The 26,576-nt window shown below is 50.9% G+C and overlaps 1 protein-coding gene across 1 annotated transcript in view; it reads left to right on the plus strand.

Moving 5' to 3' along the window:
• Positions 1-26,191, plus strand: part of OTOG (otogelin) — an 84,213-nt gene extending 58,022 nt beyond the window's left edge. The window contains exons 39-56 of the mRNA XM_065945204.1: positions 97-186; positions 2,022-2,205; positions 4,518-4,738; positions 4,947-5,085; positions 6,732-6,926; positions 7,139-7,351; positions 7,928-8,032; positions 8,210-8,317; positions 9,203-9,304; positions 12,123-12,221; positions 13,310-13,350; positions 14,690-14,765; positions 14,892-15,070; positions 15,818-15,922; positions 16,116-16,235; positions 21,350-21,395; positions 24,006-24,085; positions 24,204-26,191. Coding sequence (XP_065801276.1) covers positions 97-186; positions 2,022-2,205; positions 4,518-4,738; positions 4,947-5,085; positions 6,732-6,926; positions 7,139-7,351; positions 7,928-8,032; positions 8,210-8,317; positions 9,203-9,304; positions 12,123-12,221; positions 13,310-13,350; positions 14,690-14,765; positions 14,892-15,070; positions 15,818-15,922; positions 16,116-16,235; positions 21,350-21,395; positions 24,006-24,085; positions 24,204-24,404 — 2,304 coding nt within the window. The 3' untranslated portion in view covers positions 24,405-26,191. The remainder of the gene's footprint in view (positions 1-96; positions 187-2,021; positions 2,206-4,517; positions 4,739-4,946; positions 5,086-6,731; positions 6,927-7,138; positions 7,352-7,927; positions 8,033-8,209; positions 8,318-9,202; positions 9,305-12,122; positions 12,222-13,309; positions 13,351-14,689; positions 14,766-14,891; positions 15,071-15,817; positions 15,923-16,115; positions 16,236-21,349; positions 21,396-24,005; positions 24,086-24,203) is intronic.
• The last annotated feature ends 385 nt before the right edge of the window (positions 26,192-26,576 follow it).

Here is a 26,576-nt window from a genome sequence, read left to right on the forward strand (position 1 = left end):
GAGCGTTGGCTTGGGGGGATGGGAAGAGCTGCTCCCCAGGAGGAGGAGCCAGCGGCACTGGCCTCCGGGTTGATGAGGGCTGGGTTCTCTCTGTAGGGGCACCTGAACTGGCCCCCGTTCTGTCTGGTGATGCTGAATGTGACTCACAAGACCCATGAGGTCACCATTGACCGCTTCAACCGCAAGGTGAGTGCATCAGGGAGCCAGCCCACAGGTCAGGGCAGCAATCAGGGGAGGGGCAGGAGGGGCTTTGAAGCTTATTCATAACTTGGGATAAAGGTGGGGAGGGACCCTCTGAAAAAGTAATGCAAAATTAGATATACTTGGAGGTGATTTTCATTAGGATATTTGTGACCACTCTAATGTCAGGGGAGGAACTGAAAAGAAGTGAAATGGCAAGAGACAGTAGCCTTAAATGATTGTGGTTAAAATATTGGATTGACCAAAAACTTCATTCAGGTTTTTCTGTAAGAAGATGTGACAGAAAGACCCAAATGAACTTTTTGGCCAATCCAATATCTCACTTTTGCAATTTTTACAAAACTAGAAGGCCAGGTGAACACACTACTAGGGGCTCTTCCAAGAAGGGGACTGTCTAAGCAAGGAGCCCTGAATTTAAGCTGCATTGGCTTCCCATTAAGCCCACCTCTGTCAAGGAGGCCAATGCCTGACCACAGCACCCCCCCATGTGGGGTACCCTCCCCAAGGACCCTGCTTTTGCTCCTCCCAGTGGGAGAGTGAGCTGGGCTTACTCCTCCTCAGGTCCCGGAGCCCCCACCCCCTCCCCACCTCTTCCTGAGGCAAGACCTGCAGCCCTCTTAGTAGAATCTGCTCATGAATATTGAACACAAGGTCCATGCCTTGTGAGGCTCTCAGAAAAACCTACTGCTTAGACTTTAGCATAATACTCCCTGGGTTTTGTTCCACATGCTTCAGGATTGTGGAGTTCATGGCACTATCTGTACAGCTCAAAAGGTTCAGGATAAGAGAGAGCCAGGGACTTGCCCAAGGTTAAAGTTTTCTGACTGCTGGGCTGGGACTCCCTCTATGCAGCACAACAGTTTATGCACTGGATAATTTGCTAAGTGATTAATAAAACAGTGATGCTTGGGTGAGAGAGTATAAAGTCATTATAAATATTTTAAAATCCTAATCTTTTCATCTCCTATTTCTACAGAGTAAAACTGAGAATCCATAATACATACAAATTTAACCTTGTCTGTATGTAACAGGAGTTGTAGCTTTGAGTTTAAAGTGTTGCATATTTAACAAACATGCTTGAGCCCCCAGTTTATGTCAGGCCTCAAGGCAGGTGCTGGAGATTCAAAGGGGTGAGTGACTAGACATAGTTTCTGCCTTTAAGAAGCTCATAGTGCCCTGAGGGTCATGATGAAGGAACAAATCTGTCTTAAAGGCCAGCACAAATCTGGGGAGACCCCAGAGAAGGAGTACCCAACCTAGGGGCTGGAAATTTAGGGAAAATCTCCCAGAATAAAAGGACTTCCCCCATGGCTCAGTGTTTGTAAAGAATCTGCTTGCAATGAAGGAGACATAGGAGATGTGGGTTTGATTCCTGGGTCAAAAAGATTCCCTGGAGGAGGAAATGGCAACCCACTCCAGTATTCTTGCCTGGAAAAAAATCCCATGAACAGAGGAGCTTGGTGGGCCACAGCCCATGGAATCATGAAGAGTCAGACGTGACTGAGAAGCTAAATGTCTGAGCTTGTCCTAGAAGAAATGACCTGAGCAGGATCAGGAAAGAAGGGCTCAGGATTTGGGCATATTTGGGCATATAGAAATTGCCTGCCTCTGGCTATTGCATTTGTTTCATTGTTTTGTGTTCTTAAAAATGATTTCAGAATTTTTCTATGCCTCCTTAGACTGTATCTTGGCTGCATGTACTTGAAACAGAGCCTGTCACACAGCAGATTTTTAATAACTGCTAGTTGGGTAGATGGGTGGAGGGATGAATGGACACGCAGACAAGCTGTGCTCACGCTGAACACCCCCCTCCTCACAAGGTGTCTGTGGACTCACAGCCCGTGTGGCCCCCTGTGAGCTGGCACGGGTTCAGAATTGAGGACACAGGCCACATGTACATGATCCAGACGCCGTCACACATCCAGATCCAGTGGCTCCACAGCTCGGGACTCATGATCCTGGAGGCCAGCAGAGCCAGCGAGGCCCAGGGCCGTGGCCTATGCGGTGAGAGGGGACCCAGCTAGTGGAAGGAGATGACTCCTTGGTCCACTTCTGTCCCCAGACACCAGTTCCCCTGAAACAGGGAAAGCCGGGACAGAGTGCCGTGCCAGAGGTGGGACCAGCGGAGCCACTGGAGCAGAGACCTAATGTCTTATGTCCTGGGGCTGAAATTGCCAGCCGGGAGATGGTGCAGGGCTCTGGCCTCAGCCAGTTGTCGTTTCAGCCGAGATGGTCTGTCAGTTTCCCTGACAGCCTCCTAATACCAGATAACCCCCCCTGTCTGCATACGCCTGGGCACTTCACAAAGCACTTCCACACTCTGATCTCACTTATTCCAGGTTATCCACACAATAGCCTTTAAGGATAGCCATTGAACTAAGGAAGAAAGGGGACTCAGAGAGGTTAAGTGGCTTGCCTAAGATCACACAGCAGAGCTGCCACAACACAGAACTAGTGCTGTTCAGACCATAGCGTGATTACAGAGAGCTTTCCCTAAGACCCTGGATGTATTTTGATAAGAAAAAGGGGTACAGGAGTCTAAACGTGAACTGCTGCTCCTTGCAGATACAGAAGGACCCCCATAAGACACCCCATGACAGACTGCCATGGTTATAATGATGGATGACACAGGAATAATTAAACACACATACTTGTATGCCCTCCATCCATAAATCTGCACCCATTTTATTCATTCACACTCTGTCAAAATGCCTTCTACATATGCACTAACACATGTCTGTCTGCACCCTGCTCATTCTCTCATTTGTGCACCACATGTTTTCTGAGTATCAGCCACTAGGGAGTAGGCAAAACAGGCAAAGTGTGTCTTATGAAGCTTCCATTCCTACTGATATAACCATCTTTTCTTACACACACACACACATGCACAGGCACACACCCTTCCACTACCATCAGCCCCTCCTCTGCCATCCTTTCTCACCATTTCTTCCTTCCACTGTTTATGACTGGTGAAGGGTGCTGTAGTCAGCCTCTGGTGGGCCAGCTTCTCCCTATGATGCCTTTTTGACTCCCTTCCATGACTCAATGCCAAGACACCAAAAATCTGACCATTGGGACTCTTGATAAAAATCTGAGGATGTTGTGTTAAATTATGCTTTATATTCATGAAATTAGTGGCTAGAGGTATCAGAGCAGAAGTCAGCTAATTTATCTCTATTTTGTCCAAACTAACACTTGGTGTCTTGGGCACCTGCTAGACAACTTGGGGAAATATTTAAAGAGTGAGACTATAAAGGAAAATGAATCTTTGCACTCAGAAAGCAAGATAGACCTGTAAAACTGAACCTGTCACACAGAATTGGGAAGGTCAGGAACCATGCATCTGAAGGGCATGTGAAGGAAGGACTTCAGAGAACATGTTTCAGACAGAAGACAAGGGCAGGGAAGTGTGTGTTCAAAGCCTAGATTGTGAGAGATGAAGCTGGAGGCTAAGGTCATGTTAGAAGCTGTGACAGATGAACTTGAGCCCCATCTCAGTCCCTTACCACAGTAGAGGTTTATTTCTTGCACACATAAGTTCCCTAAAATGGAGATTCCTTCCAACCCGTGGCCCTGCCATTTTCAACACAAGCTTCCAACTGCACAGAAAGGCAAAGAATTGGACAAATTTTATGCATCCAGCCTGGAAGTGGCACCCATCACCTTCACTCATGTTCCATTGGTGGGGGACTCATCACATGGTCTTGCTAGCCACAAGAGAGCCTGGGAGAAGTAGGCTAGCGGATCGTCCAGGAGGAAAAGGAGACAGGTGCTATAATTAGCTAGCAATCTCTACTAAAGCAGATTTTTTGGAGTAATTTTTAATTTTGATATAGTGTTAAACTTAGAAGTTGCAAAACTAGTATAAGAAACTCCCATGTACTTTTTACCCAGATTTACTAAGTGTTCACATTTTGTCCATTTGCTTCTCTTTCTTTCTCTCTCCTTGTATGTGTGTATATATGCATGTGTATATGTAAATATGCATTATATATGTATATATTCATTTTATATATTCAGTTCTCTATGCATATGCAGTTTATATAAATGCATTTTTTTCTGAACCATTTGAAAAGATGTTTGTGACATGGGTCCCTTTATCCCTAGGTACTCTGATGTGTATTTCCTACACAAAGACAGTTTCTTCCACAGGGAGTTTCTTGACTTCTCTGTGTTGTATTTCTCTCATCTATAAAATGGGGATAGCAGTAATACCAGCCTCAAAGAGTTATTGTGAGGAATGTTCAGTGTGACAGCTGGGGAGCTGGGAGTGGTAGAGGTTACTGTGGCCGCTGGGGTAATTCTGCCGCTTTCAGGTGTCTGTGATGGGGATGCGGCCAATGACCTCACCCTGAAGGACGGCTCTGTGGTGGGTGAGGCCGAAGACCCCGCTCCCTTTCTGGATAGCTGGCAGGTGCCCAGCTCCCTGACCTCAGTTGGCCAGACCCGCTTCCGCCCAGACAGCTGTGCCACGGCCGACTGCTCGCCCTGCCTTCGCATGGTGTCCAACCGCACGTTCAGCGCCTGCCACCGCTTTGTAGGTGTCACTGGACTTCAGCAGGGGGGACCCCCTGGGCTGAGAACAGCAGCTCCTGTCTGCAGAGGGCGAACTCCCCAGAGGTGGTGATCTTGGGATGGGTTGGGAGCCTGCAGAAGCTCCTTGCTGCCTCTGGGCCAGGCTGGGAGGGGCTGAGCCCTGGCATGTGGGGGTTTGGAGTGGCAGCACCATCTGATACACGGCCCAGGTCTCCCCGGAGTCGTTCTGTGACCTATGGATCCGGGACACCAAATATGTGCAGCAGCCCTGCGTGGCCCTGACCGTGTACGTGGCCATGTGCCACAAGTTCCACGTATGCATCGAGTGGCGGCGCTCCGACTACTGCCGTGAGTTGTCGGGGAGGGGAGGGGGAAGGGAGGCGGCGAAGGTAGGGCACCCCGGGGTCTCCTCCGTGCCTTCTGTTGCTCTCACCCCTCACCCTTGTTAGAGGGGCAGAAAAGCTAACAGACCTGAGTCCAGGTCTGGGCTTTCCCAGGTTCAATTATTCATTCATTCACTAATGAATATTAATTAATAGGTTTACAAATATTTTCTAAATAAATCTATAAACTACTAACAAATTTAAAATTTTAACTTTATTTTAATTTATATGAACACATCAAATAAATATTATTAGTTTACTATTTAGTTTCTTTGTTTCCTTGCCTCATCTGTAAAATGGGGGCAGTCCCTTGAGTGTTGTTTTGAAGGCGACATGAGATAATGTATACAAAGTGCCTTGCACAGGCCCATCACATGTTTCCATCCAGTAAATATTAGTCCTTCTCTCTTAGTTTTTGGTTGTCTTTCCCTTTCGATCTCTCCTCTCCTTCGCTGAGGATGGATGTGAGAGCTGTTCCTCTACACCCCCCATTAGGTTTGCACTGGTGGGGTAGGTGGAGTGGACCAGCCTAGAGTAGTTTGATTTGTAAATATGAACACATCCAGAAAGGCTGGAGACAGCTCAAAGGAAGGTCACATCTATAATATGACAGGCAAAAGATGAAGACAAGCTTATCTAAGGTAGTGTTTTTCAGGGGCTTCCCAGGTGGCTCAGTGGTAAAGAATTCACGTGCCAGTGCTGGAGCTGCAGAATATATGGGTTTGATCCCTGGGTTGGGGAGATCCCCTGGTGGAGGAAAGGGCAGTCCACTCCAGTATTCTTGCCTGGGAAATCCCATGGTCAGAGAAGTATAGTGGGCTACGGTACATGGGGTCACAAAGAGTCAGACACGTACAGTGTTTTTCAGACTGTAGATCCCAAGTCAGTGGGTATGAAATCGGCATACCTACTAATTTGGGGGTTAGCATCAACATTTAAAAATGCAATAGAATTAGGAAAAAAAAAGAAAACACTAGTGTGTACTACACCTGGAAAGATTAAGTATTGTTTTGTGAAAAAAGGTTTTTTGTTACAATGTATCACTGATTCTTAATCCCAGCTACCTTTTGAAATCACTCAGGGAACTTCAAAAAGTATTCATGCTTGGGCCCCACAGTGAGAAATGCTAATTTAATTGGTCTGGGGTGGGGTCGTTGCAAAAGCTCCCTTTTGCAGTAAGGCTTAAGGGCCACTGTTTATGTGCGAGTGTATATTGGACCACAATGTAAGATCTAGTTTTTACAGTCAAGGAAGCACTGATCTACAGCAAGATGTTGGCAAATGTTTTCTGTAAAGGACCAGCTAGCAAATAGTTGAGACTTTTAGTTGTCTCTGTCACAATTGCTCAGCTCTGCTCTTATAGTACAGAAGCAGCCAGATACAATAGTAAGTGAATGGGCATGCCTATGTTTCAATAAAACTTTATTTGCAAAACTGGGTAGAGGCTGGATTTGGTCTGTGGACCGTGCTTTGCTAGCTCCTGATCTAGAGGGAGGCGGCAATGCACTAAACCCCGTTGAATTAATACTCTCTGCTGGGGCACAGATGAGCCCCCTGCTCACCCTCCTGGGGTCTGAGCCGGGCCTGGCGCCCACTGCCGTGTCCCTGCAGCCTTCCTGTGCTCCAGCGATTCTACATACCAGGCATGTGTGTCAGCCTGCGAGCCCCCCACGACATGCCAGGATGGGATGCTGGGCCCGCTGGACCCAGAGCAGTGCCAGGTGCTGGGCGAGGGCTGCGTCTGCTCCGAGGGCACCATCCTGCACCGGCGCCACTCCGGGCTCTGCATCCCCGAGGAGAAGTGCGGTAAGTCCCTCCCCTCCCCGGGCAGAGGGAGTCTGCTCTGGAGTCTGGTAGACCCCAGAGCCTCCTTCGCCCTCCTATGCCCACGGCGAGGCCCCCTGCATCCCTCCAGGTCTGCCCTGGGGGTGGTCAGTTTCCCAGGGAGGGTCTGGCCTGGGATGGTCTGGGTCTTTCCACTCTCCTCAGTCCCTGGCACTTCGCCATGCCCACTGCAGCCTGCACAGACAGCACAGGCATGCCACGGGCCCTGGGGGAGACTTGGAACAGCTCCCTCAGTGGCTGCTGCCAGCACCAGTGCCAAGCTCCAGACACGATCGTCCCGGTGGACCGGGTCTGCCCCGGCCCCCGCCCTGAAAGTTGCCCGCGCTTTGGGGAGGTGGCCCTGCTGCAGCCCACCGAGGACCCCTGCTGCCTGGGGACGGTTTGTGGTGAGTCCCACCCTTAGACCTCCATTGTTAGATGGTTAAAAGACTGCAGCTCTGCTCCTTGACCTTGATGGATAGGATAAGGCCTGGGGAAATGAGAGTGTCTTGTGGGGGCGTGTTGGGGAGAGTGGAGGACCCTGGGGGTTGAGGGGAGCTGTGCCTTCTGAGTCAGCGTGGGGCAGGACTTAATGACGTGTGCTTGGAGCCAGGCAGCCTGGTGGACGCTTCCTCCACCACCTTGCAGCCTTGTGGCCCCAGCAGACCATTTAACATGAGCTCCATTCTCCTGTAACATGAGGCTGATAACAGTACCCACTTTCTGGGTTGTTGTGAGGATTATAGAAGTTTAATCTGATCTAGTAGAACTACAGCCGCACATGGCCCGCTGGATGAATGTTAACTCTGATGGCTCTTCTGTCTCAGTCCTGAACCCTACGTGACCCTCAGGGGCCTTCTCCAGGGACATGGGTCCTGGGTCCTGGGGGAGGTGCTGGGGGTCAGGTGTCCCGGGGCCGGGCAGTGCTGGCGGCTGGGGGGAGCCCCGGCCTCCAGGTGACAGGCCCTGCGGCCCCCGGGCAGTGTGTAACCAGACCCTGTGTGAGGGCCTCGCCCCCACCTGCAGCCCCAGCCACCGGCTCCTCACCCACTTCCAGGAGGACTCCTGCTGCCCCAGCTACAGCTGTGGTGAGAGGCCCAGGGTGGGGCTGGGAGGGCCTGGGACACCTATCACCCAGGGGCGGGGAGCATGGCTAGCTCTGGGAATGACTGGGTTCTGGCTGGAAATGAAAGCAGGGCTCGGGTGGGGGCCCCGACATGGCCACGCAGGGTCTGCTCCCAACCCCGAAATTCTGTTTCCCCCAGAGTGTGACCCCGACCTGTGTGAGGCAGTGCAGGTCCCCAGCTGCCGCCAGGACCAGATCCTGATCGCGGGCCGCCTGGGGGACTCGTGTTGCATCTCCTACTTTTGTGGTGGGTAGATGTGCCCTCCGATGGCAGTAGACCCGCCCGGATCACCGCCACCGCCTCCCTCACCCCTGCTCCCCTGGGTGGCTGGGAGGCAAGGGTGGGGATCTTCGGGTGAAAGGGGCACAGGGCGAAGGGTGAGACCCCTGTCCAGGAAGAAGTGTAGGAGGAAACCACCACCGCTTCAAGCTGTACATTACGGAGCTCGGGAACATGGGTGCTTGTTCAGTAAAAGAACTTAGGTGGCGGTGAGGGAGAACTTCCCGGTTCTAACTGCAGGATGGGTCACGTGGGACTAAGGCACACTGCTCCTGTTACCAAGCCAAACTTGGGTCTCCTCACCTGCCCGCAGTAAAGCCCACTTACTGACTCCAGGTTGTGGTGAAGCAAAGTGCAGCCTTTATTGCAGGCTCCAAGCAAGGAGAAAGAAAGCGTTAGTCCTTCAGTTGTGTCTGACTCTTGGCGATCCCAAGCCCGCCAGGCTTCTCTGTCTTTGGGATTTTCCAGGCAAGAATACTGGATTGGGTTGCCATTTCTTTCTCCAGGGGATCTTTCTGCCACAGGGATCTAACCCAGGTCTTTCTCGTTGCAGTCAGATTCTTTACTGCCTGAGCCACCAGGGAAGACTGTAAGAACAGGCAGTTAATGCTCAGACTCGAATTCCTTGCTTGGTGCCTGCAATAATCACGGCACTTTCCTTCACCACAACCGGGTGTCTTTAGATTGGCTTTCCTGCGAGCAGGCGAGCAGACCCAAGTTTGGTTTGGTAACGCTATGAGTCTGGCTCCTGTCACACCTGCGGTCTAGGCGCTTCCCACGACCACCTGCTCTGGACTGCCCTCCCCGGCACCAGGACCGCCTGTGACAGGGGTGGCCCCTCTCTCCCCGCAGCCTGTGGAGACTGTCCGGATCCCATCCCCGAGTGTCAGGAAGGGGAGGCGCTCACGGTGGACAGGAACACCACGGAGCTCTGCTGTCCTCTGTACCAATGCGGTGAGTCCTGCAGGACGTGGGGGCCAGGGCTGGAGGGAGCTCTGGGGACCGTCACAAAGTCCTCACTCTGGGACCCATGGGCATTCAACAGGGGGCAGCGAGGACCCCCCAGATGGTGGCCTCTGGGGAAGCCACGGAAGGAGGCCCCACCTGAGGAAGCTGGGCCGAATGGCGAGGGTCTGGGCTGTCACATAAATGGCTCTGAGGCTTCCTAAAGAAGGTCCCTGTCCCCTCCATGGAGGCCCCCAAGAGCCTGGGTTGAGGTACAAATGCTTAGGCCACTCCCACCCACCCAGCCTGGATCCACAGTCCTCTTTCTCTGGCTGACCCAGGGCCCCTGCCTCAGGGTCTCTGCCACTGTTCCCATAGTCCCTACACAAGGCTGCATTCTGAAGCCTCTGAAGCCCTGTTATTTTGTAAAGATAAATCAAAGGGGGCCCTTTCTGATATTTTTATAAGACATAGCACCTCTATGTATATAGAATATACCTTAATGTATTACTGTATACAATAATACCTAATAAGCATAGTCATAGTACAGCCAGTATCATCGACTTTAAGCAAATCTATTGGATGAACATTAATAAAAGGGTTAAATTTAAATACAAATTAATTTACAAAAATTACTTTCCCCTCTAGGAGAAAGGTGAGCTGGACCACACTGGCATAGAGCAGTGTAGGGGAGGGGTCTCTGCCAGGATACCCCAAGGGCAGCCCCCATGGGATCATTTCTAGAACCACCTTTGAAGCAATCCAGGTTCCCATGGAGGAGAGTTCCCCCAAAGGCCCAGCTGTACCTGACCAAGCTAGCTGCACCCAGGGGCTCTGAGGCCGCTTGTCACAAAGTGTTTACAAAGCTCATCTGAGCAGAGGGTCAGCATCTTTCCTCTCCTCCATCCTCTTCAGCCTCTCACCTCATGTCTCCTTCTCAGCTTCCCTCTCATGTTTCTCAAGAAGGACTCGAGTAATGTGGAGTGAGTACAGTGGTATGGAGCCAGTCACTGTTCTGAGTGCCAGTCACTTACTAGCTGTGACTTCTCTGAGCCAAGGTTTCTCATTTGCAAAATGCTGATAATAGTATGTGCCTCAAGGGGATATTGTGAAGATTAGAGATAATACACATGAAGTGTGTGCTGTGTACATACTACCTTCATATAATGGTGCTCGGTATATAGTGCGTGCTGTCGCTTTAGCCATTTCTGACTCTTTGCAACCCTGTGGACTATATAGCCCACCAGGCTCCTCTGTCCATGGGATACTCCAGGCAAGAATACTGGCGCAGATTGCCATGCCCTCCTCCAAGGGACCTTCCCGACCAGGGATCCAACCTGTGTCTCTTCTGTCTCCTGCACTGGCAGACGAGTTCTTTACCACTAGCGCCCTCGATCAACAGAGGCCATTGATATTACCTTGTCCCAGTCTTCACTACACTTTTCTTGCAAAAACGCTTAGTCTTGTAGAAAGCACTGAATCCAAGTAAAGACAAGAAAATGAAAACACAATTTTCCTACCTCCCAGGTATTCCATTGTCAATATCCTCCAATTCAGTACATATTCTTCCAGATATTTTTCATGCCTTTATACAATATAAATGTGTTTTACCAAATTGAGTTTATACCATACATGCTCTTTTTAAGCCAGATTTTCAGTGAATGACCTTTACTTTTCTTGCTAATACATTTTCAAGTCCTATCACACCCAGTCTATGATTTGCCTGGTCTGTCCAATCCAGGATCCCGGCCAGACCCACACATTAACATTATGTCTCTTAAGTGTCTTTGAATCTAAGTAAGTGCCCTTTCTTCCATGCGGTGCTAAATTGTGGAGTTTGGGTTATGGTCCAGCAGGAAGTCCCACTTCTGGATTTACCTGGTTGCATATTCTTGGAACTGTTTACATTGCTCCTCTGTCTTCTGTGCTTCTATAAACTGGAAATTAGAACCAAGACTTCTTGGATTCAAGCTAAAAATCTATACTATTCTTGAGCTTCATCACACCAAGAGGCACATACTCTGTGGTTGCTAGCCCTGGATTATGGTGACCTGTCCATCTTACATTTACAAATTTCTTCTTTCAAACAGAAAGTAACCTATCACTTAGACATTATACAAATGTCCTTCTCACCTTTCACCTCTTAGGTTTTTGAAATATTGATTAATAATTCTTACCTGTGCCAAATTTTTTTTAGTAGATAAAATAAGTTTTACAGTCTTTCACCTTCAGCATTGTCCCTGGCACCTTCCCTCCCCACCAGAAGGTTGTGTCCAGGGATTCCCTCCTCCTTGTCTTGGTCTCTCAATGAATGGCCAGGGAATCCTAAACTAAGAGGGGTCCTGCTGAAGAGCAGGACGAGGGGAAGTGTGAGTCCTGGAGTGTATGTGGCATCTGCTGAAGCAGAGCAGACTGGGGCTGGGATGGGCTACCAGAGGAGGAAGTCTCCACAGCATGGGAGGAGCTGTGTTCTTCTTAGAGAGGAACTGTCCATCCGGAGAGCTTCCCTTGGTTCTTGACTACCCTCAGAGCACTAGTCTCAGGGTGACACAGGATCCCACGAGGGAGGCCCAGCTGAGCGAGTTGAAGGTCCTGCCATTGTCGTGTCGCTAATACCTCCTGGAGCAGAGCTAGGCTGTCCTGACATAGTGCCATGGGGAGACTTCAGGAGCCCATACTTCGCCCCTGGATGCCAGAGGGTGTCTGAGGACACTGAGGGGGCCGCAGGGGGGCCAGGAGGTACCCCCTCCTTGGCCAAAGTGTTTCTGAGGATTCCAGCTCCAAGGAGTCTGTGTCTGATGCGTCCCCTGCCTCCCCTCCCGCGCAGTGTGTGAGAGCTTCCGCTGCCCGTATGTGCAGTGCGGCATGGGCACGGCCCTGGTGGAGGTGTGGAGCCCAGAGCGCTGCTGCCCCTACAAGTCCTGTGGTAAGTCCCCGCACAGAGACGCGCCCTCCCCAAAGGTGGAGACCCAGGGCCCCTGGGGGAGGCGGGAGCGGGGCCACCACTGTCCACCTGGCTCAGGTTCTCCTCCTCTAGAGTCACCAGAGGGAAGGAAGCCTCCGAATGGTCCTCCTGGCTTCATCCGCTCCCTGAGTGCTGGACATTTTTTTGTCTCCCCAGAATAAAAGAAGGAAATAAGCAACTTCCGTGTTACAAAAAGGAACTTTTCCACCTTAAAAAAAAATCTTTATTGCAGCCATCGGATAGTACTCATGATTTCGTTCAAATTCACCTGAAGTCCTTTTGGGAAGCAGATGGGGAGTGGCAGTGATCAGTAATGAATACCAGCAAACTTTATATAAAAATGGTTTTCAAAAGAGATCAAAAACTCTGTTTTGCATCTGGGTATTTTGCTTGCTTTTTCCAGGCCTCACTAAAATGTAAACTTCACGAAGACAGGGATTTTAGTTTGTCTTATCCACGGATTTGTCCCCAAAGCACAGACAAATCTAAGCGTATAGGTGCTTAAAACTATTTGCTGCATGAGTGGATGACTCCAAAGCATGTTTCACAGCCACTGTGACCCTGACTTCTCCTCCCCCTGAAGCCAGAGCTGGTGGAGCCCTTAAGTCACAGGCAATGGTGCCTCCGAAGTCAGCTCCTTCGCAGCTTAGAACTGGACCTGCTCACAAGCAAAGGTTCAGGGTAGAGCTCAGCTTGCTGAGTGTATACTTTGGAAAATGCAGATGATCAGAAATTCCACCCTTGCCATGGTCCTTCTTGGAGAGGCCCCACTCTGCTCTGCTCAGTGGGTTCTGTAGCACTGGGAGGGATGAAGCCCAGATGATGGAAGGGAACCTGGGGTTGATCCATCCACCTGCTTATCCTCCCTGCACATTCAATTATGGGCCCATCACACTCCACCTGCCCAACCAGGGGAGCTGCAGCCCCCATGTGGGGATGGAGGGAAGCTAGAAGAGAGACTGCACCTGTGGTGAGGAACCTTGGAGGCCTAGGGGGCTCCCACTTGGACATCTCTGGTGAGGTGGGTCCTGGCCCCTCCTGTTTTTCAGAATGTGACTGCGACACAATCCCAGTGCCCCGGTGCCATCTGGTATGAAGACCCTGCCCCTCCCCACTCCCCCTGGTCTTCCTCCCCGCTTTCATTCCTCTCTTTCCCTTCTCCACTCCTTTCATCTGGTCGATGAGCCTTGAATTGCAAGTCAGCATTCTTGTATCAAGTTCTGCTCTCTGGGCATTGTACCCTCACTTGTAAAGTGGGTCTGATCATAGTTCAGAGTTGTGGTGAAGATTAAGTGCCACAAGGAAGACACTGATGGTGGTGGTGGTGGTAGGGATGATGGCGGGGATGGTGGGGATGATGGTGATACTCATGACAGTAACTAATGTTTTAGTTCAGTTCAGTTCAGTCGCTCAGTTGTGTCTGACTCTTTGCCACCCCATGGACTGCAGCATGCCAGGCTTCCCTTTCTGTCACCAACTCCTGGAGCTTACTCAAACTCATGTCCATCAAGTCAGTGATGCCAGCCAACCATCTCATCCTCTGTCGTCCCCTTCTCCTCCCCACGAAGGATCTTTCCTAGCATTTGGGACTGATTTCCTTTAGGATAGACTGGTTGGATCTCCTTGCAGTCCAAGGGACTCTCAAGAGCCTTCTCTAACACCACAGTTCAAAAGCATCAATTCTTCAGCACTCAGCTTTCTTTATAGTTCAACTCTCACATCCATACATGACTACTGGAAAAACCATAGCTTTGACTAGACTTTATATACATTATCATATTAATTCTCATGATAACCCAAACAAAGTGGAGTCTATGATTGTCTCAGTGCAAAAAATGAAACTAAGGTTAATGCAATGTAGCTAGTAAATCTCAGAGCCAGGATTGAAACCCAGGAAATCTGATTTCAGAAAGCATGCCCTTAACTATCAGGCTGCGTGGCCACTGAGAAAAGTTGAAAATACTTTAAGAAATGGAAAGTTGTGTTTAAAGTTATGTTGTTTACATGATTTTCTGGATCATAAGTATTCCCTTCCTCCTACCCAGCCCTCATGTCTTTTCATGTTTTCCCTCATCCCGGCCTCTTCTCCTTTTAACTGGGGTAGGAGGAAGGAAAGTGTATGAGCAGAGCAGGGCTCTGGGCCACCAGCCATTCAGGGGCCCTGCTGATATGGCCAGTGAGTGCTCAGGATGACAGGAGAGGCCCGAGGCCCAGAAGAGGACATTGGGGAGCAACTCCTCAGGATGGAGTCTTGGGAGCCACCCGGGCATCTTTGTAAGAGGGTGACCGAGCTCACAGGCCCGCCAGCCCCCTCCCCACCCACTGCAAGGAAGCTACTGACAGAGAGAGGGCCCCAGGTGGCAGGCTGCTCCCGACGGTGGGGCTGGGCCTCCCGCTCCCTGGGGTGCTGACCACCTCTGCCCACCCAGTGGGAGAAGTCCCAGCTGGACGAGGCGTTCATGCGCAGCGCGGAGAACGTGTGTGGCTGCGCCAAATATGAGTGCGGTGAGTGGGGAGCGGGGAGCCGGGGAGGTAGAGCGCGTTGGGTGATCCCGGGCTGGGCCAGTCAGCTTGGGGCTGGCAGGGGTGCTGGGCTCTCGCTGACTGTCACCACGCTGCTCGCCCATCCAGTGAAGGCCCCCGTGTGTCTGAGTCGCGAGCTGGGGGTGATGCAGCCAGGCCAGACGGTGGTGGAGCTCTCAGCAGACGGCGTGTGCCACACCTCCCGCTGCACTGACGTGCTGGACCCTCTGACCAGCTTCTACCAGATCAACACCACCTCCGTGCTGTGTGACGTCCACTGTGAGGCGGTAGGGGGAGGAGGCTGGGGCCCGGGGGGCTGGCCTGCAGACCCTCGTGCCCTGGGTGTCAGCAGGGCCCTTCAAGCTCGCCCAAGCTCCTTGAACGAGTCTAGAGAGTGGGCATGGTGGGGGACCTCCGAGACCCCCTGTGGAAAGTGCTGAGGCCAGCGGGGAACAGCAAGAGTGCAGGCCTGGCGAGGGTGGGCATGTGACAGAGAAAATACACATCTATCAAGCACCTACTCATGCCTGGCACATTCGCTGTCGTCTTGGTTTGTGTCTTTGTGTTGCTGCCATTTGAGTGCTTCTATATGCCCATTACCTAGGACAGCAACTGGCTTCTAGTAAGGCCTGAATCAGTATTAGTCGAGTAAAAGATGATGAAATTATTCCCATTTTTCAGATGAGAAAACTGAAGTTTAGGGAGGTCCATCTGTTTGTCAGACTTTCCCCAGGAACTGGGACCCGAACGAAAGTCTCTCTGGAATGAATACTGTCACCCTTAATTAGCTGCAATGCCATCTCTTGGTCCACCGGGGCTGGGTCTAAGAAGGGAGCCTCCCTAAGAAAGGAGGCTCAGGGTAGACATAAGGACGGCCTTCCTACTTGACATAGAAGGACGCTGGGGTTTCCTTTCTAGCCATCTCCACGCCCCTCCTCTGGTTTCTGGACTCAGGGACAAGCAGAGAGTGGGAGTGTGGGAGGGTGGAGGCGGGCCCTGGGGCTGAGGCCATCGCATCCCGCCCTGTCCTGCAGAACCAGGAGTATGAGCACCCGAGGGACCTGGCGGCCTGCTGCGGCTCCTGCAGGAACGTGTCCTGCCTCTTCACCTTCCCCAATGGCACCACCTCCCTGTTCTTGGTAAGCAGCCCCCAGCTGCACGACTGGGCAGGCGTCCCTGCCTGGGACACCCAGGACCAGCTCCCGGGACTGGGTCCACATGAGGTCCCGGGCAGAGCCAAGTTCTGGGCGGCACCTGTCCTGAGAGCTGTGCCCTACCGGCTCACTGGGGCCATCGTCCCCAAGTCCCCATCACCCACCTCTGTCCCCCCAGCCCGGGGCGTCCTGGATCGCACACTGCACCCGCCACCACTGCAGCAGCACACCCCTGGGCGCCGTGCTTGTCCGCTCGCCCATCAGCTGCCCACCACTCAACGAGACCGAGTGTGCCAAGGTCAGTGCCAGCCGCCTCTCCCGGCAGCACAGCTGGAAGCCAGGGGTACCGTCTGTCTTATGGTGCTGGTGGGTAGGGGCAGGGGTGTCTTGTGGTGTGGAGATGTGTGGAAGGAGGGCTTCCCTGGAACCTGGACCTGTCCAGCCACCTTGACTCCACCCTAACTCCATATCTCTCCGTGTATCTTTGCTCTGACCCTGTCATACTGCATTGCACACATCACACGAGCATGTCCAGATGCACACAGACACACACTGCCTGCCACACATTCTCGGCACACTCACATACTCACCAATACCCGCAGTCAGCCACTCACAGGCACCACACACGCCACAGGGCCATTAACACCTCAGCAGGCCAGTGTGCATGCCACACACCAAGGCACACTTGCACACATGCACTACACACATGTATTGTTCAGTCCTGCAGTGAGCTAGTGGGTGTCCAGTACGAGCATGGAGAGCTGTCATTCTGTACACACCTAAAGGGAAAGGATTTCCTGGAGGGTTTAGGGCTATAGTTGAGTTATTAGAGTTCCTGACATTCAGTTCAGTTCAGTCGCTCAGTCCTGTCTGACTCTTTGCAACCCCATGGACTGCAGCACGCCAGGCTTACCTGTCCATCACCAACTCCCGGAGCTTACTCAAACTCATGTCCATAGAGTCGGTGATGTCATCCAACCATCTCATCCTTTGTCATCCCCTTCTCCTCCTGCCTTCAACCTTTCCCAGCATCAGCGTCTTTTCCAGTGTGTCAGTTCTTCGCATCAGGTGGCCAAAGTATTGGAGTTTCAGTTTCAACATCAGTCCTTCCAATTTATATTCAGGACTGACTTCCTTTAGGATGGACTGGTTGGATCTCCTTGCAGTCCAAGGGACTCTCAAGAGTCTTCTCCAACACCACAGTTCAAAAGCATCAATTCTTCAGCGCTCAACTTTCTTTATGGTCCAACTCTCACATCCATACATGACTACTGGAAAAACCATAGGTTTGACTAGACGGACCTTTGTTGGCAAAGTAATGTCTCTGCTTTTTAATATGCTGTCTAGGTTGATCATGGCTTTTCTTCCAAGGAGCAAGCATCTTTTAATTTCATGACTGCATTCACCATCTGCAGTGATTTTGAAGCCCAGAAAAATAAAGTCAGCCACTGTTACCACTGTTTCCCCATCTATCTGCCATGAAGTGATGGGACCAGGTGCCATGATCTTAGTTTTCTGAATGTTGAGTTTTAAGCCAACTTTTTCACTCTCCTCTTTCACTTTCATCAAGAAGCTCTTTAGTTCTACTTCACTTTCTGCCATGAGGGTGGTGTCATCTGCATATCTGAGGTTATTGATATTTCTCCCAGCAATCTTGATTCCACCTTGTGATTCATCCAGCCCAGCGTTTCTCATGATGTACTCTGCATATAAGTTAAATAAACAGGGTGACAATACACAGCCTTGACATACTCCTTTCCCAATTTGGAAACAGTCTGTTATTCCATGTCCAGTTCTAACTGTTGCTTCTTGACCTGCATACAGATTTCTCAGGAGGCAGGTCGGATGGTCTGGTATTCCCATCTCTTTTAGAATTTTCCACAGTTTTGTTGTGATTCACACAGTCAAAGGCTTTGGTGTAGTCAGTAAAGCATAAATAGATGTTTTTTCTGGAACTTTCTTGCTTTTTTTATGATCCAGCGGATGTTGGCAATTTGATCTCTGGTTCCTCCACCTTTTCTAAATCCAGTTTGAAGACCTGGAAGTTCTCAGTTCATGTACTGTTGAAGCCTGGCTTGGAGAATTTTGAGCATTACTTTGCTAGTGTGGTAGTTTGAGCATTCTTTGGTATTACCTTTCTTTGGGATTGGAACAAAAGCTGACCTTTTCCGGTCCTGTGGCCACTGCTCAGTTTTCCAAATTTGCTGATATATTGAGTGCAGCACTTTAGCAACAACATCTTTTAGAATTTGAAATAGCACAACTAATTCCATCACCTCCACTAGCTTTGTTCAAAGTGATGCTTCTTAAGGCCCAGTTGATTTTGCATTCCAGGATGTCTGGCTCTAGGTGAGTAATCACATCATTGTGCTTATCTGGGTCATGAAGATCTTTTTTGTATAGTTTTTCTGTGTATTCTTGCCACCTCTTCTTAATATTTTCTGCTTCTGTTAGTTCCATACCCTTTCTATCCTTTATTGTGCACATCTTTGCATGAAATGTTTCCTTGGTATCTCTAATTTTCTTGAAGAGATCTCTAGTCTTTCCCATTCTATTTTTTTCCTCTATTTCTTTGCATTGATCACTAAGGAAGGCTTTCTTATTTCTCCTTGCTATTTTGTGGAACTCTGCATTTAGATGGGTATATCTTTCCTTTTCTCCTTTGCCTTTAGCTATTCTTCTTTTCTCAGCTATTTGTAAGGCCTCCTCAGACAGCCATTTTGCTTTTTTGCATTTCTTTTTCTTGTGGATGGTCTTGATCACTGCCTCCTGTAAAATGTCACAAACCTCCGTCCATAGTTCTTCAGGCACCCTGTCTATCAGATCTAGTCCCTTAAATCTATTTCTCACTTCCACTGTATAATCGTTAGGGATTTGATTTAGGTCATACCTGAATGGTTTAGTGGTTTTCCCTACTTTCTTCGATTTGAGTCTGAATTTGGCAATAAGGAATTCATGGCCTGAGCCACAGTCAGCTCCCAGTCTTGTTTTTGCTGACTGTATAGAGTTTCTCCATCTTTGGCTGCCAAGAATATAATCAATCTGATTTTGGTGTTGACCATCTGGTGATGTCCATGTGTAGAGTCTTCTCTTGTGTTGTTGGAAGAGGGTGTTTGCTATGACCAGTGCGTTCTCTTGGCAAAACTTCATTTGCCTTTGCCCTGCTTCATTCTGTACTCCAAGGCCAAATTTGCCTGTTATTCCAGGTGTTTGTTGACTTCCTACTTTTGCATTTCAGTCCCCTATAATGAAAAGGACATCTTTTTTGGATTTTAGTTCTAGAAGGTCTTGTAGGTCTTCATTGAACCATTCAACTTCAGCTTCTTCAGCATTACTGGTCAGGGCGTAGACTTGGATTACTGTGATATTGAATGGTTTGCCTTGGAAATGAACACGTGTCATTCAGTGGTTTTGAGATTGCATCCAAGTACTGCATTTCAGACTCTTTTGTTGACTATGATGGCTGCTCCATTTTTTCTAAAGGATTCTTGCCCACAGTAGTAGACATAATGGTCATCTGAGTTAAATTCACTCATTCCAGTCCATTTTAGTTCGCTGATTCCTAAAATGTCAGCGTACACTCTTGTCATCTCCTATTTGAGCACTTCCAATTTGCCTTGATTCATGGAATTAAAATGGCAACCCACTCCAGTACTCTTGCCTGGAAAATCCCATGGACAGAGGAGCCTGGTAGGTTACAGTCCATGGGGTCACAAAGAGTTGGAAACGACTGAGCAACTTCACTTTCTTTCACTTTTCATGGATCTAACATTCCAGGTTCAGATGCAAAATTGCTCTTTATAGCATCAGACTTTACTTCCATCACCAGTCACATCCACAACTGGGTGTTGTTTTTGCTTTGGCTCCATCTCTTCATTCTCTCTAGAGTTATTTCTCCACTGACCTCCAGTAGCATATTGGGCACCTACTGACCTGGGGAGTTCATCTTTCAGTATCCTATCTTTTTGCTTTTTCATTCTGTTCATGGGGTTCTCAAGGCAAGAATACTGAAGTGGTTCACCATTCCCTTCTCCAGTGAACCACATTTTGTCAGAACTCTCCACCATGACCCGTCAATCTTGGGTGGCCCTACACGGCATGGCTCATAGTTTCATTGAATTAGACAAGGCTGTGGTCCATGTGATCAGATTGGTTCATTTTCTGTGGCTGTGGTTTTCAGTCTGTCTGCCCTCTGATGGAGAAGGATAAGAGGCTTATGGAAGCTTCCTGATGGGAGAAACTGACGGAGGGGGAAACTGGGTCTTGTTCTGATGAGCGGGGCCATGCTCAGTAAATCTTTAATCCAATTTTCTGTTGATGTGGGGCTGTGTTCCCTCCCTGTTGTTTGACCTGAAGCCAAACTACAGTGGAGGTAATGAAGATAATGGTGACCTCCCTCAAGAGGTCCCATACACACACTGCCCCACTCAGTGCCCCTGATGTAGCCTGATTCAGACCACCGTCAACCCATGCCTCTGCCAGAGACTCCTGGATATTGACATTAATATTGAGCTTTTAAAGATTTCTGGTCTCACCTAGAATACCATTACACACATCCAATCATTCTCTCATTCATACAGGCACACATATGCAAAATCACACATAAATCACAAAAATCACACACATATACTGAGACCCACACTCATACACACATACTTATTTACAAAGAACTGTCACATCCATTTTATCCATTGCACTGTAGAGGAGAAGGGCTATCAGGGATCATTGTCCCATTTTAGAGGTGGGAGAATTGGCTTCCCTGGTAGCTCAGTGGTAAAGAATCTTCCTGCCAAGTAGGAGATGTGAGTTTGATCCCTGGGTTTGGAAGATCCCCTGGAGAAGGGCGTGGCAACCCACTCCAATATTCTTGCCTGGAGAATCCCATGGAAAGATGCGGGCTACAGTCCATGGATTCGACTTAGCGACCAAGCAGAAGCACAAGCACGAGCGATAGCAAAGCTAAGTCCAGAGGAAAGAGGCATCTCATCCAAGGCTGAGATAGAGCCCAGCTCACATGGGTCACTCCCTTCCCTGACCCTCTGTGCAGGAAACACTAAGCAGGCTGACCGTGCTGGGGGCAGAGTACATCAGGAGAGCTACCACCACACAGACAGGAGGCCCTGGCACCCTGCCCCCTCTCTACCTAGCCTCCAGCCTCACGGGGGCTGAGGCAGTCTTAGATCCAGTGTCCCAACCTGTCAGGTTAGACTCTGTGACTCTCGGATGATGGCCAGCCCAGGGGCCTTTCCCGCTCTGGCCTGGGCCTGCTGGACCACAGGGCCTAGAACTCCTGCCCTGGAGCGTCATGGGAGGAAACAAGTCAAGACTCTTAGAATCTTTGTGCCTCTTGCTGGCATCTTGCCTCCTGGCCTGGATGGGGCCTCCCACCCACCTCTCCTCCTCTTCCTCTAGGTTGGGGGCTCGGTGGTACCCTCCTTGGAAGGATGCTGCAGGACATGTGAGTGAGCACATGTAGGCCAGGGTACGGGGTGGAGGGGGCTTTGGTTGGGGGCACAGGGTATCATGTTGGGTCTCAGAGGGCCAGGTTCCTGGCCTGGCACCTCTGGTGGTGGCTCTTCCTGGGGGAGTAGATGAAGGGATAACACCCCCACCATGGGGTTCACAGAGCTGATGCAGGGCTGTAGGTGGGCAGGGGCCATGCTCACATCCCTGTCCCAGTAAAAGGCCTCTGCTTCTTGTTGGAGATGGGGGGCATTGGGATGTTGGATCCAGGAAGTCAGTAACTCCCCAGCTACTCCGCCTCCTCTGGGCCTGCCATGACCTCCAGCCCAGATGCCCCCACGTGAATTCTCCCTATGCTCAGGAGCCCTGTCTTGGAGGTGCCTCCTGGGTGGGCCTCAGGCGCACGGGTTCCCTGATGAGGTCTGAGTGAGAGCTCTGAGCATCTTTCCTCACCCCCACCCCAGGAACCCAGAGCCCCAGCTGCCTGTGTGTGCGTGTTCCCATCAGCCTGAAGACCTTTGACTCTATACCTCCCATCCCCCAGGACCCCCGACCCTCCCGTGGAGGGATGTAGAATATTCCAAGGACACTGAGCTCAATGCCTCATTGGCTGATCTCTGTTCCCTGAGATCACAACTCTGTTGTGATCCCTGTGCCTCTGTTTCCTGGCACATCTCATTCCCTGAATGTCCCAGGTGCTCCATGTGACCCGAGACCCATGTGCCTCTCCCCAGGTTTCCCGGGGACCCTGTTTCCCGCGGTCCCCATTAGCTCCGCCTCTCCTCCACGTGTTAGTGTCCACTGCCACCCAGGTACTCCTCTCGGAAGCCCATGGGGCTGGAGGCGTGTAGCTGCATTGCTGTTTCTGACAATGTCCCTATTGCTAGGTGGCCCCAAGCCCTGGGGGTGGGGGAGGGGAGCATGGTGCCCCGGCTCCCTGCCGCTGGCAAAGGCCTTAAGGCTGGCAGTGCATGCTGGGTAGCGGACTGCACCCTCGGCTTGCATGGGGTTGCTTCAGCAGTGCCTGCTCTCCTGGCAGCACATGCCCACCAATGCCCAGTGCCACCACTGGTTTTCTCCCGCTGGTCACTCAGCTGGTCTCAATCCAGGACCCTGACACCATGGCCAGGACAGCCCTTGGTTCTTCTGCCTCCTGGGAGCAGAGAAGGAGGAAAAAGTGAACTTAGCTCTGCCTAGGAGACCTCCAGCAGGTGTGGTCAGAAACCCACTGTGGTGAAGCCCAGAGGCCAGAAGAGAGGATTCCACCCCATTTCCTGTGGGCACCCTGGGATCACAGAGGGAGTCTATGCATCTGGCAAATATTTGTTTAGCACCAATATGCCAGGCCTTGTTCTAGACCCTGTAGATAGAGCAAAAATGAAACAGTCTCATGAAGTTTAGTGGGAGAGTGAAAGAAAGTGTGAGAGTCGCTTAGTCGTGTCTGACTTTGTGCGACCCCATGGACTATACAGTCTATGGAATTCTCCAGGCCAGAATACTGGAGTGGGTAGCCTCTCCCTTCTCCAGGGGATCTTCCCAACCCAGGGATTGAACCCAGGTCTCCTGCATTGCAGGTGGATTTTTTTTACCTGCTGAGCCACAAGGGAAGCCATACTGCTTAGTAAGAGAGACAGAATAGCAAGTAAAATTACAGTAAGATGGATGTGACTGGTTTTATGGGGGTTGAAATTTATGCAGCTGGGGGTAGGCTTCATTAAGAAAAGGATCCCAAGCTTACAAATCAATATTGAGTTATGAGAGTGAAGATTTATTTAGAATGAGAACTCATAACAAATTGTGGAAGGAGCCTGTGCAAAAGAAGATCCTAAAGCTTATGTGTCAAGAGCATCATTTCAAATCTGTCTCTCAGGATGGTGACAGTGCCCTGGATAGAAATAGGGAAGGGAGGGATCAGGGAAGGAGGTTGGGTGGAGGGAAGAAGCTGTCGTTCCAAGAAGAGGATCGGGAAAGGCCTTGGCGAGGAAATATTTGAGCAGGTGAGGGTGTGCATGAGCTATGTGATTGGTTGTCTGTGGGAAGCATGCTCCAGGAAGCAGGTTTATCATGGGCCGTGATAGGCATGGTCCATGCTTATCAGTTTGTGTCTGTGTGATGGCTATGTGAGGTGGGCCTGTCTTGTTTGATAGCTATGGAAACCGAGTGATCCTGCTGTGTGCAGGCATTGACTATGCTAGGGACTGGGGCTTCTAGTCACTCCGGAAACTGCAAGATCTGAATGCTTGAACAAAAGCTCAGAGAGGGGAGAATACACACCCAGGGTCACCAATGGGTTAGAGACAGGTGTTGGGGCTTGGGTAGAGGGGCAGCTTGCTTTGTCCCCAGATCCTCCTCTTCCCTAGCCCAGAGCCCCCAGGCCGTCTCAGGCATCCTTCTCTGTCTCACCATCTCCCCTGCCTTGCCTCCTCCAACCCCTTCCGGGGCTCTGGGTCACAAGCTTTTCCTCTGATGGGGAGGGGCTCTAATGTGGGGCACTAATGCTGGTGGAGGGGCCCTCCAGCATGACACTAACCCCCCAGTCTGGCCCAGCCTGCAGCCCCGGGAGCACTCCTTAGCCGTAGCTGCCTCACTCACCCTGTCCCCCCAGGTAAAGAGGATGGGCGCTCCTGCAAGAAGGTGACAATCCGCATGACCATCCGCAAGAATGAATGCAGGAGCAACACCCCTGTGCGTGGCCCTGGCAAGACGGTGGGGGTGGGGGGGGGGCAAACCGAAAATGGGGATGGAGGGAGCTTTGGGGGGAAGGAAGACACACAGGCTGCCTCACTGGCCTGCCTGTCTCCAGGTGAACCTAGTGTCCTGTGATGGGAGGTGCCCATCCGCCAGCATCTACAACTACAACATCAACACCTACGCCCGCTTCTGCAAGTGCTGCCGCGAGGTGGGCCTGCAGCGGCGCTCCGTACAGCTCTTCTGTGCCACCAATGCCACCTGGGTGCCCTACACGTTGCAGGAGCCCACGGACTGTGCCTGCCAGTGGTCCTGAGGCCTGGGGGCCAGGGCTGGCCAGATCGCTGTCTGCTCTGGCTGGCCTAGTGTAGGGTGGGGGTGGGCACTAAAAGTATGAAGAGCTGGTGCGTGCTGAAGGTGGAATGGTGGGCAGAGCACAGAGAGTGACCAGAACCGGCCACACTGGCCCATCCTGCCTCTCCCTCCTCCACGTACGGGAGAGTGCCACAGCTTGGGGCTCAGGGAGTTCAACTCTGTCCCTGGCTTGAGGTCTGGGAAGGACCCTCTGTCACTGGAGACTCTGGCTGCAGTGTTGGTGGAGGAGGACACAGCTTTCCTGAGAAGCTGGGACCAAGGCTATAGCCAAGACCTAGCAGAGAGTCTGAATCTGATGGCTTATCCTCCTCCTTGGCCCTCTGGACCACGGAAGAACCACAAACTCAGTAAAAGGAAAGAGGGCTTCAATTGCAAGACCCGGATCTGCACAGTGCTGTCCAGGAGGGCTTCCCAAAAGCAAAGAGGGTGGGCTCCCAAGCCCATGTGCTCTCACCAGTATCTGTGAGGTCAGGTCCAGAGACTGAAGAGTGCATTCAGTGAGCTTCGTTTCCCATAGCTCAGAGAGGGGAGCCTTGATATTCTGTCATTGATCTTGTAATTCAGAAAAGGATTTAGAAGAACAGGGCCATACTCACCCCCACTCTCACCCCTCAGAACCAGCCTCCCTGGCCGGTGGGCTGGCTCTGGTGAGGTGTGGTGGGAGGACCCTCCATGAGGGTCCAGCTTCACTCAGCCCCATGTGGCTGGACAGCCCATCCCTCCAAGGGCCTTAGGGTGTTTAATGATACCTTCAGTCTGCCAGAGCAGACCCCAGCTCTGCCGTTTGCCTTTTCTCCAAGTACGTGGTCTCTGGAGCAGCCCAGGTGTCGGTTTCGTAGCTCAGCCAGTGCCCAGCTCTCTGCTTCATGAGGCTGGCCAGTAGGAGAGCAACGGTCAGTGGGAAGTGAGGCCCGATGCGTGTGTAGCCGTCTCTGAGCATGTCAGAGCCTGGTGTCTGAGCCACAGCGTCCTTCCTAAAGCCAGCCTGGCGGTCCCTCCGCACCCCACCACATGCCACTTTGTGCTGCTGGGTCCAAAGGGTATGAACGTGAGGGTGTTCTGACCCTAGCACTGCCCTGTGTGTCTGGAAACATGTGGCTGCCCTGGCGCCCTTGGTATCGGGACCCTGTGCCAGGATGGTCCCCAGCTGTTCCTGCAGCCTCTTTGCGCCTGTATCTGTGTTCTGTTTGTATATCCAGTAAACCACAGGAAGCCATCAGGCCTCTGAGCATCTCTGAAGGTGTCAGGTTTGCTTTGAATCTGAAGGAATTTCAGCTCTGAAGACAAGACTCTATTTTAGGACCCTGGAGGTCACCCCGACTTCTCCTGCTCCACCCTCACTATACACTTACAGGCGGCCACACATTCTGATGATCACACTGATCTCTGGAATCAGTGTTTCTGGGTTTCCATCCCCACCGAAGTACCCCCTCCTGCCTGCTTCACCTGGAAACCCACCTCACATCCCAACCCTATGGCTAAAACTCCCAGTCCTGTTCCCCTAGCTTCCTCCTGGGGAACCAACTCTTTTAGGCTAAGACACAAGTGAAAGATTAACAAGAAGCAAATCACCAACCAGCATGCTTCCTGCTCTGTACTGGGGGAAGATAGCAAAGGGTGAGGATGTCAAACCTAAATCAACACTGCTCAGTGGCACTCAAGAAGCCAGTACCCATGGTGCTGATATGGGTGTTCATTGATACAATTATGAGATGTTGATTTACATTAAAAATGCACATACCCTTTGACTCAGCCATCTTATTTCTAGGAAGCTGTGGTGGGCTGAGCAGCGGTCCTCCTAAAACATCCGCATATCAGTGCCAGGAGCCTCTGAATGTGTCCCTTACATGGTAAAGGGGCTTTGCAGATGTGATTAAGTTCAGGATCTTGTGGTGGGGAGATGATCCTAGATTATTCAGGTGGGCCCAACGGAATCACAGCAGGATGAATGTCAGAAGAGATGCAATGATAGTTGCTGAGGCTGGAGTTTATGGCAATTTGTTACAGCATCAGGAAACGAACACAGCATCTAAAGAAGTAATTTCTACAAAGAGGCGTGTGCCAGGATGTTTATGGCACAATGTCTTAAGTAGAAAAAAAAATTGATAACTTT

The sequence above is a fragment of the Muntiacus reevesi genome, chromosome 9 (assembly GCF_963930625.1).
Source record: "Muntiacus reevesi chromosome 9, mMunRee1.1, whole genome shotgun sequence".
Lineage (NCBI taxonomy): Eukaryota > Metazoa > Chordata > Mammalia > Artiodactyla > Cervidae > Muntiacus > Muntiacus reevesi.